The sequence below is a fragment of the Schistocerca nitens genome, chromosome 3 (assembly GCF_023898315.1).
Source record: "Schistocerca nitens isolate TAMUIC-IGC-003100 chromosome 3, iqSchNite1.1, whole genome shotgun sequence".
NCBI classification, from domain to species: Eukaryota; Metazoa; Arthropoda; class Insecta; order Orthoptera; family Acrididae; genus Schistocerca; species Schistocerca nitens.
In genome coordinates this window covers 579193397-579209586 of record NC_064616.1, presented here as the reverse complement: position 1 = coordinate 579209586, position 16190 = coordinate 579193397, and the positions used below count along the sequence as shown (strand labels likewise).

Genomic DNA, 16190 nt, shown 5'->3' with positions numbered 1-16190 from the left:
TTGAACACTGATCTTTGCCTTGTGCCGTATTCGAGATGTACTTTTGGGTAACTCATTTGGTAAAACGGTTGCCGAAATAAACAAAAGCCCAGGTTCGCGTCACGATCCGACACAGTCATGTAGAACCCTGGGAACTCATCATCATAATATGTACATATTCAACTGAAGAGATTTGTGATCATGATCGATATTAGCGCTGTCAATGCTTGTCACTGAGCTAAAAACTCGGGCCCATTATATATATACTGAGAGAAATGTTGAGTCTAGTAATGTCTACTTATGGCAGCACATCTAATATTCTACTCATGGTCGTGTGGGATTATTTATTAATTATAATTTGGTTTCGTCGAGATCTAAATGGCCACTTGTCATCGAAAAGAGTGTGCCACGTAGGGTTTTTTCAGTAAGACACGACACACATGGCGAAACTTCGAACCAGTACGGCAAAACCGCGGCTGTTTCAGTGTGAACTTACTAGTCCCATAACAGAGATGCCACATTTTATGCTCGGTAGGATTTTATATATGTAGGAACACATCATAAAATATTACACAATAAATACATATCTTTGCGAAACAGTTACTTCTGTTTAAGAGAGGGTGATTCCTGAGCTGCTACACACACACACACAGAGAGAGAGAGAGAGAGAGAGAGAGAGAGAGGGTGGGTAACGTTGGAACACAATTCCACCTTCCGCACGATTACAGGAAGCGCTTGACAGCTGATAAGTCTTATCAGAGCGGCCGTATAACTCCTATAATCAAGCTGGACCGGGAGCTGCAGTCGTATACCTACAACGGCAGCAGCATACGAGACCAGTTTATGTCGAAGAAGTCCTGGATCTACAAAACTGCTGAAATGAGGTCTTTTCTCTACGAACTATCAGAGAAAGATATGGAGCATATGAAATGTGTGAGAATGCGAATGGAAGATACGGCAGAATGACAGAAATGTTAAAAGCAATATGCACAAAGTGTGACGTTCGGCTGATAAACGATTTTTGCGTTCTGTGCCTTATTACTGAAATGTTCAAACATAATAAATCTCTGTTATTGTGTATGATAGTTTGAATCGTCTCATGTCTCTTAATTCACATTTTCTGCAGTTTTCCTCGATTGTTTCTCCCGTAATGCTGTAAAATCTTTTCTCTCCCCACTCTTATCCACAGACCTAGTTACAAAACAATAAACCTTGCAGATTTTCATTTGTTCATTACTCTTAAATTTTGATCACTAGTGTAATCTTTATTCATATTGATTTCACTCATAATTTATGAAGTCTGCAGTATATGCCATACTTCTGCTGCAATAACGATTTTTATTTTATACTGGTAGGTCCGCTTCTCGCGTCATCTAGTGGTCGATTCCGCGTTTCGTAGGGGTGTCCGAATACCGTTGATCAGGTAGTGTATACGCCATCTCGTTTTCTCTGGCTACCATAAAAATTTTGGGGGTGAAAATGTATTTCACCACCATGATTCGGACCGGATATCTCACAAGCCGAACTCTTTGACTTCGGCTACTGAGGCGGGTAGATAATAAGTGAGGTGACGCAATATGTAGGATTTTTGTTATTTATAAAAGGCAGAAGGAACATTCGTAAATAAATTAATAGCACAGAATTAGATCGCGTCACGTCGCTCCTTTCAGTTCTGAGCGCACAGTGAGCACGTAAACATTCTCAGATAAATACAAGGGGTGGTCAAAATAATGTGAACACCATGCAATAGAGTACATCTTGCTGCAAGTAGGCACCGCAGCATACGAGTAAATATTGCGATACGGCTGAAGTGCACAGTTGACGTGACAAGTCTTGGAGGTTACTTTCCACTGTACTATTTACTTTTTTCTGTGACAGTGAACACAATGAATCAATGAAATGTGTGATCTCTCAGACTTCCAAAAGGGCTACCCGTTGGTGTATGGTTAGCGGGAGCATCTGAGACGAAAACGGATGAACTGTTTAACGTTTCACAAACGACAGTATTCACGATAACGACAGGATACACGAAACACGGTAAAACATCGAAGCAGACGAAATGAATTAAAATTTGTGCTGCAGCCGGGCCTCGAACGCAGGTCTTCTTGCTTGCGACGCAGAAATGCTAACCATTATACCACCGCAGTACCATGGTCAATATTGCTCCATGCCGCACGAGGCCCGGTCGCAGCACAAATTTTAATTAATTTCGTCTGCTTCGATCATTATCGTAGATAATAAAAAGAGATCATAAAACCTGGACGCTTGATGATTGGAAGAATGTGGTATGGTCCGCTGAATCATCGTTTACATTGTTTCCCACAAACGGCTGGGTTTACTTATGGAGAACACCAAAAGAAGCCTGCGAAGTGGCCTCCATGTTCCCTACAGTCAAGCATAGAGGAGATTCCATTACTATTTGGCCGGCTACATCTCGTTATTCAGCTGGTACTGACATTACCCTCACTGTCCGGATTAGTGCCAATGAATATTACAACATCCTCGCCAATGAAGTGCTTAGTCTGACTAGCATATTGCTGCCGAATCTTGCCATATTCCAAGATGATAATGCACTCATACATACAGCCGAAAAGGTTGAGGTATCATTTGTGGAGCATCAGAATAACATCAAACATATTTCCTGGCCAGCACAATCGCCATGCCTCAAAATCACCGAAAACTTACAGGGAGTTTTAGAGCACAGGCTGAGGACCAGATTTAATGCCTCTATATAATTTGAGCAATTGGTGTATATTTTGCTATAAGAATGAGAGAACCTATTCCATGAAGAGGTGAAGCTTTTCCCAAAGTCAATGGTGACCCAACTCCTTATTAATTAGTAAATATTGTGTATATGTCAGGTGTTCCTGTTATTTTGACCACCTCCTGTAGTGCTTCCAACTAAGTATGAGGGCCTGGTGAGAGATTTCGCCTAGTGTGATGCAGCCCACATAACATTACTGTGATGCGTTTCCTTCTTCATGACAATTACGGGCTGCACTCTACAGGGGCAATGAAGGTGCTCTTGCAGCGTTTTCGATGGTAAATGTATGATAACCCACAATACAGTCCACAATTGGCCCCCCCTGAATTTCGTCTCACATGAACTGCTAGCAATGAAGATAACATTTTGACACAGACGATGAGCTGTAGGCCAGTGTAGAGAATTGGCGTAAAGCACAGGCAGCTGCCTCCTATGATGAGGGTACTGGAAAGCTGGCACAACTATACGACGAAAGTCGTAGCGGCGACTACGTAGACAAGCAGGTGGAAGATGTAGCTAACGGTTGCAAATAAAACATCTTTGATTTTCACAGTGGTTTGCATTTCGCAAATGATCCGGATATTTCCCGAATAGCCATCGTCGCTAACTGTGCAGAAAAAGGTCATGATATTATGAAACATAGTATAGTACCAGGCAAAATAAGTTCATCGCAATCGGACAACGTTACGCTGGATGTATTGATCACAATCGCACGGTACATCTTCACTTAACGGACTCCATCATTATACACAGATATACCAACCCCTCTTTTCGCCAGAAAATGACCTGAATGGGCGGGCTATGGACGACTACGTACAAACGCCTAATGTTGTCTATTTTATCGCTCCCTTTGCTAAAGACACAAATAATTTAAGTGCAACTGCTGCATAGTGCCTAATACACTAATAAACGAATGGCACATACCACCCAAAATAATTAACGCAAAAATAAGTAACAAAATAATTAATAACTTCCAGTGATACCCTAAAGCGTCGAATGCCATTTTTGGGTGCGACATGAAAGATGCCTTTTAAGTTTTTATGCAATAAAGTAAATGACGAACGAAATGTGTGATCTGTATATTTGTTAGAGTCCAGTGTCGTTATACGGTATAGCGAAATTCACACGTATCTAGTTCTAGAAACGCTATCACCATATTCCTCCATACAACATATAAAACGAGAGAGACGACAATGACGGAGAAGGTGTTAAGTGGTACCATCTGCTAACAGGAGGCGGGTACAAAAAAAAAAAAAAAAAAGAAAGTGTGCAGCCGATAATTCGCAAAGTTTGTTTTCCCTCGTCCGCGTACAGTCAACGAGAAGGGCGTAACGGGTAAACTAACGCACGTCACTACCATACTAAGTGGGCTCTTGCCAGAAAGGCATTCGAGGAAACACTAAACAGAAAAACTGTTTTTACTACCAATAAACTGATAACTACCTGGGCGGTTGACGTACTTAGCACAGGTGTCAGAAGTGGAATAGTGAGTTGACGGCCTAGTCGGCCTTGTTAGTAAGTTCTGCGCTTTACGTGCCGTACTTTTTCACTGTCTGTCTTTGCAGAGAACATGATCCGAACGCATCCAGCAGCTAACCATGCAGTATTGTCAGTGTCAATGATCATACAAGAAATTAGATGCATGCAAGAAGCTTCCAATTTTCTTCCAACAGAATATCTTCTTCCTATGCTCGCGATCCGTGTAGCCTAATTAATGCAAAACTTTAAAGGGATGTTCCCGGAAAAGGAAAGAACATGTTGTAATTTAGGAAAGAATCCATTCTTCAGCGTTGCAGAGGTGCAGTACTTAAAATATGTAGTGGGCATCGAACACACCTGACAAAAATAAAGGCTGATTCGAATATTGAGCGAAAATGGGGTGCGATATGCAACAGGCCTACTAAAGAGACTGTTCACTCTGATTTTGCTCATCCTCTTCTGAAGTAGTGCTGCGAGGTATGGGATACCCACTGACGGTGGACATCGAAGAAGTTTAAAGAACGGCCGCTCGTTTTGTATTATCTCGAAATTGGGGAGAGAGTGTCACGGGTGGCAATCATTAAAACAAAGGCTTTTTTCGTTGCGACGAGACCTTTTCACGAGAGCTGAGTTTCCAACGTTTTCCTCCGAATGCGAAAACATTTTGCTGGCGCCCGAGAAATTAAGGCACGCACCGAAAGACTTAAGATTCCTATTTCCCCGCGCTCTTTTCAAGAGTGGAAAGGCAGAAAAATAGCTTGAAGGTGCTTCGATGAACCCTCTGCTAGGCATTTAATTGTGACCTGCGGAGTACTCACGTAGGTGTAGATGTACTCTACGGCACTTACTTAGCTTGCATTTACAGTGAATCTCCCGCCCAGCCAATGTCCCAAGAGTCTGGTAACAAGGGTAAAAGAACGGACCCGCTAGATTACAGACCAGAATCCTTTAGAATATTCTAAATCCGAACACTATAAATTTCTTTGAAACGGTAAAGCTTCTGTCCACAAATCAGCACGGATTTAGAAAGCGTCGCTTCTATGAATCTCAGCCTGCCCTTTTCTCACACGATATCCTGCGACCCATAGATGAAGGGAAACGGGTATAGACGAAGGGAAAGCGTTGACACGGTGCCCCGTTGCATGCTCTTTTAATGTTCAAATGTGTATGAAATCTTGTGGGACTTAACTGCTAAGGTCATCAGTCCCTAAGCTTACACACTACTTAACCTAAATTATCCTAAGGACAAACACACACACACCCATGCCCGAGGGAGGACTCGAACCTCCGCCGGGACCAGCCGCACAGTCCATGACTGCATGCTTTTAACGAAGGTCTGAGCATATGGATTAGGTTCCCAGGAGACGATTAGTTCCTAAGCACAATTTGTCCAAAAAAATTGAAAACCTAGATATCACACGTTCCAGAATTTTCGTGGCAGTCTGTGTCGTGTGGTAACACAGTTTTCTGCTTCACGTCCCGTGGATATTGAGCAATGGGCTTTGCATTCTGTTCCAAAACTACGTATTTCCACTGTATGTTGTGTTCCAAAACTTTGTACGTCCAATTTGAATTTTAATTAAAAAGCTTCTGAAAGAAATGTTTGTCTTTTATGTTTGTCATAACTTACAAAGCAAAACGTCCGGAACCGCGCTACTGCTACGGTCGCAGGTTCGAATCCTGCCTCGGGCATGGATGTGTGTGATGTCCTTAGGTTAGTTAGGTTTAAGTAGTTCTAAGTCTAGGAGACTGATGACCTCAGATGTTAAGTCCCATAGTGCTTAGAGCCATTTGAACCATTTGAACTAAACAAAACACGTGCAAACGGTCATAAGACTGCTAAATAATTCATCATTATTTAACTCTGAAAAGAATGAAGTAAAAAATAAAAGTGTGGTCATTTAACAGTATGCTGCAGGATGAAACAGTTTTATTGCTGATGTTTATAATTACACAACAAACATAAGTATCTGTATATAATCACTATAACAAAGCAAACACTTTAACAACCACGTTCTTATGCACTGCGTTTGTTTTTCTCCTGCATACCGAAAAACGTTGCAAATTTTATGAGGTTCCAGGAGAAAAATAAACTGCAAATGGAAACCAGTGTATGAAACCATCATCCGCCGAGGCAACAAAGCAGCGCAGTCATATGAGACAAGGTCTTTCTACGCAGCAGCAAGTTTGAGCTTTTTCACTGGGGATCGTGGAAATCAGTTGCGGTCACTGAATTACAAACAACATTGCGGTCCGTCAGCATACAAAGTCACATTTACTGCCGAAGGGGTGTCCTAGTAGAAGGTGTGGGCACCTATAACTTCGATGCTCTGTAGCGTCGTCGGATGACATTTTTCGGGCACAGGTTCCTATCTCGATTTGTTCCTCAAGACACTCTCTACAAATCCTCGGAGTTTGTCGCAACTTTTCTGAAACACCCTGTAGACAGTCGTTTCTCCTTCGCTCTGTTTGCTATTGGAACAGGAAAGGAAATGACTAGAAGTGGTGCAAAGTACCCTGTGCCATGTGCCACACGGTATCTTGCGGGATATGTATGTAGATGTAGGTGGAGATGAACATTAGAGTTTAACGGTTTGTCGACATTAAGCTGAAGGTCAGAAGAGATGGAGCACTAGTCCGTGGACAAGAACAATGAAGGACATCTGTTGTGTCTTTGAATTATACCAGCAAATGCTCACATTGGTTTAGGAGTAGCACTGAAAAATATACCAGGATGGCTGGACGTTGATCTGCACACTGCTCCTCCCGAATACTGTCTAACCCTTACACCATCTCTCTCGCTCATCGGAGTATTAAGTAATGACAATGGTACTTCAAGAATATTTCCTCCAACTTCCTACTGTAAGCTGCACGGCAAGCAAAGCTCTTACGCCACTTCAGAACGTGATTACGGTAACCATAGGAAGCAAACAGCTGAGCACTGCAGTTAATTTGTATTACTTCGGTAGGACTGAAATAGGGATATCACAATGTACCAATCTACAGATTATCAATCAAGTAAGAAGAAAGAAGCAACGAAAGTTAGTCACAACTTTGCATGGGGTTCATAGACTACGCGTGAGGAATAGTCTACCTACGTCATTTTATTAAAAAATAGATAAAGAAAAGACAGGCATTGTTACGAAACTCTAATGCATATGTGCTATAGCGACATGAAATGATGGGAGATGGACTAACGAGAACCCGTGTTGGATTCCTCGTAACGCAACAGAAATAATCAAGCATGTCTTGCATGCAAAAAACTGAAGATCGTAATGTATGGAGAAGTCTAGAAGAGGCCTACATTCAACAGTAGATGACATACACCTGATGTTGATGATGATGATGATGAACTGTAAGGGTATTAAGCTAGCTGCTGATGGGTGGCGTACAGACAGGACAGCGTAATTGAATCACTTTTCCTTCCTGTTTCTTCCACAGATAGTTATAAGACCAACGACCATCTTCCTCGACGCTAGCTGTTAACACGTGTTCCCGTACCTGGAGAAAAACGCAATCTTCCGGGTCGAATCAAGCACTGTATAAAATGCAGGTACAGATGGGACCGAATGCTGATTTTCCATGGCAGTATATTCACGTAGAAAACGCTAAACTGCTCAATAAATCTCATTGCAGCCCCTGTTCATAAATATACTAGCAGAGGTAACAATAAATTGCCTGTAATCCATTGACTATGAAAAAGAGAAGGAAGATCAATATTTCACGTCCCATACAAATTGACTATCGTCCGGATCAATGCGTTTGCAACAAAATCACTAGTTATCTTATATCAGACACTAAGAAGAAATTTTATAATGCCGGAAAATAGCTGCTGACACATTTCGCTAAGAGTTTAAATACTTTATTAGTCACTGCTATCGCCAAAGCCGAAAGACGCTGACGTCTGTGAGACACGTCCGAAAATGTGTGCCCGTCTGCTGCAAAAAAGGATGAAAATTTCCTTAGATACAACGCTGATCATTTGTTTCCTTGGGTCTGAGTGACTTCATAAATAGAAAGTATAGTTCAATCTACGACACAGTTATTAAAGAATCATGGAGTTTCATTCATAGAGTTTAGTTTCTTTTACGTTTCTTAGGTGTGTGTGTGCGTGTGTGTGCTTGCCTGTGTAATATTGCACACTGGTAAACTATTCCTCAATGGTAAACAGCACTCGGCGGTCAAACGAAAGATGCGTTTTTCGTGTTACGTATTATTTCTACGATTTTCTCAGTGCCATTGATAGAAAACAGACTCCAATTTTATGCACAATATTTTGACGACAGATCTTATTTTTCTTCGCAGTGAACTGAAAGTGATGTAATGGTACATGATCAAATCCTGGACTCCATTGAGAGTGTTGTGCATAAGTTAAATGTTCAACCCGGAAGAGGACAATAAAACATGTCATCTAAAATGTTATTCGACTTACCCACTGAACATACAAACGAATGCGCACCATTCGTGAATATTCAGCAACAATGGTTTTCGAAACGTTGATATAAAAAAATTAAAATAAATTTCCAAAAACAAGGAAACTAAACCCAATACTCTTCCTGACTCCACAGTTGCATTAATGCTGTCTGAAGGACACATTTCGCAAATTCCTACCCATCAGCATTGGAGTTCCCGAGACACTGCGACTTCTTGCTAAACTGGTCGAAATCAGGTGTGTCCCGCAACCAGAGTTGCTTAAGGTGACCAAGGTCTCCCGCATTCTTTTTTAAGCCACGTCTGGAGAAGGCCTCAGAGATTGTGAGTAAGGGGGTGCAACTGACGGCTGGTTTTCCTCGACTAGTTTGCCTCCAGCTGCCACCAGTCCCTGCCACCTGTTGGCAATATATGTCCCTGCAAGTAGTTTGTACGATGGGCACGTAATGCTCATTGTCCGCTTCAGATTTGGTTCCAGTTATCCCGACTTTAAAATAAGATTTTACGTAAGCGGAAAGAGATGTGTTGCTGTGACCAGGGTAAACTGGTCCGACCATACTGCTCCAGGGTCGAGGAAGCCTAAGCCCTGACGAGAGTACTGGTCGCGAGAGGAAAATCACTTTGGTTGGAATTATCTGAAATGAACACTATCTGAACAAAAGTATTCGGACACGTCTGTGTAATGCAGAATTGATCACAGATGTCACGAGACGCAGACCCGCCAGTTTGAAAGGAGGTGGGGGGTATTTTGTTGTAAGTAACGAAGCCGTAACAGCAGAGCGGGCCGGTCAAGAGGCTAGTCACGGGTGCTAGTCACTGGATGTCTCCTCAGTAATAGATACAGAAGGATATTTTAGACCTTCTAAAGCTGTCGACGTCGACTGTTGGCGATGTAATTATGAAGTGGAAAAGGGAAGGAACAACCACAGCCACACCAGGTAGATCTCATGTACCGATGGACAGGAACCGTCGAGCTTCGCGGAAGATGGTTGTAAAAAAATCACAAGAAATTAGCGGAAGGAATCAGGGAGTTGAAAGGAATATTGTGCAATGATCGAGCACCTCCTCATAAACTATACATATCTGTAGTTAATGCTAAGAGACGTTTGAGGTGCCGTAAAGAGCGACGCCAGTGGACAGTGGACGACTGGAAACGGGTGATTTAGAGTGCTGCATCCCGCTGTGACCTGTAGCATTCCGATGGAAGCGCTTGGGTTTGGCGAATTCCTGGAGAACGTTACCTGCCATGAAGTATAGTGCCCGGAGACGACGCCTGATTGTTTCGACATGACAGTGGACCGCGTCATAAAGCAGCATCTGTGAGACTTTGGTATATGGAAAATAACATTCTTGAAACGGACGGGCCTGCTGAACTTCCGACCTCAACTGAATGGAACATCTTTGGTGGTGGTAAGTTTCTATGGAACCAAACTGCTGAGGTCATCGGTCCCTAGACTTACACACTACTTATTCTAACTTAAACTAACTTACGCTAAGGACAACACACACAACCATTCCTGAGGGAGGACTCGAACCTCGCACGGGGTGGGGGTGGGGGGGGGGGGACATATTTGGAATGAGTTATAATCCCGACTTCTCTGCAGACCCCAGCGTTCAGCGTCACTAAATTCTCTGGTTTCGGCTCTTGCGGAAGAACGAACTGCCATCCCTCCAAAGATATTCAGACACGTCCTCAAGCAGAGGTGAAGCTGTCATGAAGGCGAAGGGTGGACATGCTCCATATTAATGGCCGCTAGTAGTTGTCCAGAGGTCGGCCGGTGTGGCCAAGCGGTTCTAGGCGCTTCAGTCGGGAACCGCGCGGCCGCTACGGTCGCAGGTTCGAATAATATCTCGGGCATGGATGTGTGTGATGTCCTTAGGTTAGTAAGGTTTAAGTAGTTCTAAGTTTTAGGGGACTGATGATCTCAGATGTTAAGTCCCATAGTGCTCAGAGTCATTTGAACCATTTGAAGTTGTCCGGATACTGTTGATCAGATAGTGTATGTAGCAGCTAGCTGTTAAAGGGAGTCTCCAGCGCCGGCCGCTGGTGGCCGAGCGGTTCTGGCGCTACAGTCTGGAACCGCGCGACCGCTACGGTCGCAGGTTCGAATCCTGCCTCGGGCATGGATGAGTGTGTTGTCCTTAGGTTAGTTAGGTTTAAGTAGTTCTAAGTTCTAGGGGACTTATGACCTCAGCAGTTGAGTCCCATAGTGCTCAGAGCCATTTGAACCATTTTTTGGGAGTCTCAAGCAATGTGTATACGAATGTGATGGATGTGAGAGTTAGGATTCTCGTCCGAATCCGAGATCGTTATTGAGACATCATCACTTCAAGCTCCCAAAAACAAAAACGCGAAGTGTGTAGCAAGCGTCAAGAGTAAAACCAACAGCGTGACACCAGCAGTACCTCATAAACTGTAAACAGTCCATTTGGAGGGCAAATCTGAGCAACACACACCACCTGGCAAGGTCGATAAGATAGGATGCCGAAATACTGCGCGTAAATTGGAACTTGAAACCAACTGGACACCTTTATCACGCCGAAGAAGCCTGAGAAATCACACCGCTATTCCTTGGTACCCGTGTTTTCATATCTTGCCTATTTCTCTCAAGCTGATTATCCCTGTCCAGACGAATGAGAGCTCTCAGTGCAACGTCTTCGCATCGCATCAACTACAATCGAGCGAGGTGGCGGAATACTAGACTCAGACACCCGCATTCGGAAGGACGGCAGTTCGAATCCCTTTCAGGCCACCCAGTTTAGGTTTTCCCCAGTTTCCTCAGATCGCTTAAGGAAAACGCCAAGCCCGATTTTCTTCACCATCCTTCCGCAATCTGTGCTTACGCTCTGTTTCTAATGAGCTCGCCGACGGAGGGATGCTAAACTTGAATCTTCCATCTACCTTTCCATAGCAGTGTTTATGCTGCGCTCACAAACAGGAGGAACTTGTCTCCTGGGAATCCTGGTCTGACTCGTCCTCTTGCTGGTATGGAGAAGCGGAATCAAGGCCGGCGTTTGACGCAAGCTGTTGATCGAAGCGGTTGACACAGTCAATCCGCGGCCCAGCGTTTTTAAGGACAACACACGTGCGTATTTCTGTGGCTGACGTTCCTCAGTCACAGTGCTCCACTGCTGATACCAGGTGTCTGCCAGGGCCATATTATAAGGAATTTTCCTATCTTTCACTGAATGAACAATCTTTCTTCTCGCTTGATCTGATTTACAGACACCATAAGAGAACGCAAAATGTTCTGTGTCACTGACCTACTAGGCGTGAAACGCTGCTTTATATTGTAGTAGACATTTAGGGCGATTACGATCGCCCTATCTAATTTAGCAGAGCACTATGTTTGCCTGCATACGAGGGCAAAGTGAAAAGTTACTAAATGGCGTTAATTTTAGTGAAATTTTGTTGTTTTATATGTTTGTTCATCATGTGGAACAACGGAAGCCAAGTATTCTGTACATTTTGTTATCAACAATTATTTCACATTTTTAAAGTGAGTGTTTGGCGTCCACATCGTGCATCAAACAACGTTTTACGTAAGTGACATACCTAACAATAAAGGAATGTGTAAGGACATAGAGGACACATACCACTCCACAACAGATTGGTAACTGGCGATAAATAAAGTTCGCCGGCCGCTGTGGTCTCGCGGTTCTAGGCGCGCAGTCCGGAACCGTGCGACTGCTACGGTCGCAGGTTCGAATCCGGCTCGGGCGTGGATGTGTGTGATGTCCTTAGGTTAGTTAGGTTTAAGTAGTTCTAAGTTCTAGGGGACTGATGACCACAGCAGTTGATTCCCATAGTGCTCAGAGCCATTTGAACCATTTTTGATAAATAAAGTTCATTTAGATTAGTGAGGGGAAAAGGTAAAGAGCGACAAAGATACAGTAGTTTGTTCTGAAGTGGTACTACAACACAGTCTTCTGGTCATACAAATGTTCCCATTAGGTGAAGACTAAACATTACGCAGATATACAACACTATCGCGTGTCAGTCCCTGGCGTGGTGCAGACATTCTCAGTGGGAATATACTTAAATATACTTGCAGGTTACAGTCTCTTATGAAAATCTTGACTGGTCTGGAGGATAGAGTTAGTACCAATGGGAAATCGATGTTTCACCATGCTTGGTCTCATCCACAAAGTGACTTGCTGAACGAAAATATTAAGTCATTTAAATCACATATTGATGCTGAGTTGTACGAATAAATTGGGGAGTCTGACGCCTGACGAGATAACGTGAAGTTTAGGCGATAGGAATGGTTCTTTATGAAGAACGGCAGGTGAGTCTGGCGGATGTGTAATCCGAAAAGCACGATATTGTGGGAAAGCAGGTTGCAGATTATGGTACTGGCAGCTTCTGTGTAGTCTTATTTTCTTTGATTCATCTTACTACACGTTATATGCCATTAATTTAAGTTCCGGGAAGTATGTGGACGTGGGGAAATCGCGATAATCAAATCGCCGTTGAGCTTAGCTTCCTTTCCAGCAGCGACCAACATACTCGTTCTGTTTAGCGCCTCGTTGCGCTGATACCCTGAGACAGTTTACCGTAGTCAGACACAACTGCATCTCAACCACTTCCTACCTTATGTTCATAAGATGAATGTTTTTGTTCATCCATATTGCTAGAGTACTGAGAGCCGACAGTGAACTTAACGAGTAAGATTTGATCAGGACGTTAGTTCAGTTGAAGCAACCTAGGAAACTTGAGAGTTTGTATGATGACTACTGTCTCTGCCTAATGTGTTTCGATGAAGAGAAATGGTTCAAATGGCTCTGAACATTATGGGACTTAACATCTGAGGTCATCAGTCCCCTAGAACTTAGAACTACTTAAATCTAACTACATCACACACATCCATGCCCGAGGCAGGATTCGAACCTGCGTCCGTAGCAATCGCGCGGCGATGAAGAGAATATAACGGTTTTGTTGTGAGTTCAGGATAAAAGAAGGCATTGCCTACGTACGGCTGATTGGTTATTTCGACCCGTCAGTGAATATTCTGCTGGTCACTGCATATATACTGTTTTCGTGAATACGTTGCTAATGTTCGGTATTTCACACTTGTGAGCAGATGGATGTTGAACGAAGTATAAGCTGAGCAATGGGCTGTTGAAGTATTAGTTCATCCGGTGAATTACGTAGTAACGTACAGTTTGTGGAAAGTAGAGGCTACTACTCAGTCGCGCGCTTTTTGTTTCAATGAACAGGTAACTGGTCAGGAGATGCACCCGTGGATCAGTTAATTTCCTTGATACGTCACAAACAAACGAAGCTTTCCCACAGCAATATTTTTTCTAACACATTACTTAAATATAACATTCACTTACCACTCCTGTTGTCCATAATATCCCTATAACCGTGGACAAGATCTTGAACCAATTGCGTCATGATGAACCTGAAAAAAATCATCTGTCATTAGAATAGAAACAAACAGATTTCTCAAAGACATAATACAATGTTCAGAAAATTATTCACAAGTTCCATATCGTGACCATTCACCAACTTTATTCAGTAGCAAATGTCTTACGGGTTGCAACACAGCCAGACTTATCTCAACTAATATGCTGCTGACAGACGAGTATCTATCTGTTAATTACTTTATACACTTTAGAAATTGCACCTACTCTGTGTTTGCGGGATGCATGTTTCACGTAAACACTAGGAATTAGACCAGAAGGTTCACTTCCATTACACCTGAGCCAGAACAGGAGCTGTACATTTTCTTTTACTATAGAGAAAACATATCGACTCACGTTCCCCTGAATTGGTGAATAGCTGTTCCGACTAAGCCTCACAAACGGATATGAAACCGGCATTGCAAGCTCGGTACTCTTAAACTGAAATGCTACGAAGCTGATGTGGCATCTGACAGAGGTGGAAAAGACATGTCCTTGTGGTTATTGGTTACGTCCTTACGTAGACTCCTGCGACAGACTACAGGAACAGATTTCCTCATCACGTGGATGCAGACATCCATGCCTACCCCCCCCCCCCCCCCCCATATACAAATCATTCATCCACGGATCGCCGCGGCAGAGTTAGATAAATTAGCAGATACACGTACCCTTACTGCACTAGTTATCTTCTTGCATTATCATTAGGGAGATGTAGTGTCAGGGGGACGGAGAAATCATCTAAGTACCAATCACTCAGGTCTACTTACAGTCAGGTTGATTGCAGATTATGGACATAGATTAGGACATTTAATTTAAAAAATTAATTGACAGGGATTTCTGCAAAACTTGTTAATGCCCATTGAATCAGCTACGTATAACAGCAGAATTAGGGCAGTCTTGATTACACACTAAATTCACGACTCAAGAACATGGAAAAGAATTAATGACACTGTCTACTTTCTGACTGAAGGTAATAAAACTCGTGACGATAGAGAGAGAATATGACAAATCGTGGTTGAGATATATATGCCCTTCAAGCCGCAGGGCAAGCCAAATACTTAAATGTTGCATATTTTGTTATTGCAAATTACAAACACATTCATGTCACCTAACCACTAGAAAAATCTTACAAATCTACCCAAACTTCAGACTGCAGTGAGAGTGTTGATTGTTGGAATTCTTTGGAGAAATGCAGTCTGACATCATCTTCGGTACCAATTGTCTACTCTTGTTTAACAGAATGCCCACTCCCATAATTGGACAATATTTATTTTGTAATAAAATCTGAAGATGAGTTTTTATTTCATATAACTGTAAATGTGGACACGATGGTATTATAGCTAGTCTCCTTTAGTATAATCATTCAATAGTAGTCGTCCATTAGAAGGGAGAGGGAAAATTAGGATCCGACGGCAGATATACGACGAGGTTGTTGGAGAAAACACTCTGATTGAACAAAGATGAGGCAGGAAACTGATTTTGTACATTTAAAAGGAAATATCCCGGCATTCGCCTAATTTGAGCTCCTCCCAATTGCGAATTCAGTGCCTAAATCATCGTGCCTGCTCACTCGGTGCCGTTAGGAATGCTTGATTAGTCGCATGTAGCTATGATTGCTGTCCGCCATGCTCGGTACAAAGGCGCTGTTCCTCCTTTTCTAGAAAATGTTTATCGTACTCCACATCATCTGCGCAGTCGATGCGTATCCACAAGTAAGGTTCGTGACATAATATGTGCAAGGCAGTGACCGACCTTTAGCATAAGAAGAAAGACAGCGAAAAAGAGAGCACAAAATTACCTACTTCTGGAAACAAGGTATTGAGAAAGAACTGCACTAGAGCTTGTTGAACTGCCTGGCATTGCAAAAACGGGCGGTGTGACGTATGGCCCATGATCGTAATCAAGGACTCGTCGATCACTCAGTACCCTTTAGTAATAGAAAACAGTTTCTTATTTTGATACTTAGCTTAGGGGCTCTGCCCGAACAGCAACATAACGCTTTTAATCCGAACGAAACAGATCGATGTCAAGGCTAATGCACAAAGCCAGTGGGTGTGGTTGCCAGCACGTCCGTGTCAATTGTGGTACCCGCTTTCTCTCCCCGAACAAAGCCAACAAAATATCGTGA

The 16190-nt window shown here is 42.9% G+C and overlaps 1 protein-coding gene across 3 annotated transcripts in view; it reads right to left on the bottom strand.

Annotated features, from left to right (window-relative positions):
* The window catches only part of LOC126248489 (elongation of very long chain fatty acids protein AAEL008004-like), a 666835-nt gene that overhangs the window by 319957 nt on the left and 330688 nt on the right, over positions 1-16190 (bottom strand). For all 3 annotated transcript variants that reach the window (XM_049949514.1, XM_049949516.1, XM_049949515.1), the window contains one exon: positions 13994-14061. In XM_049949514.1, coding sequence (XP_049805471.1) covers positions 13994-14054 — 61 coding nt within the window. In that variant the 5' untranslated portion in view covers positions 14055-14061. The remainder of the gene's footprint in view (positions 1-13993; positions 14062-16190) is intronic.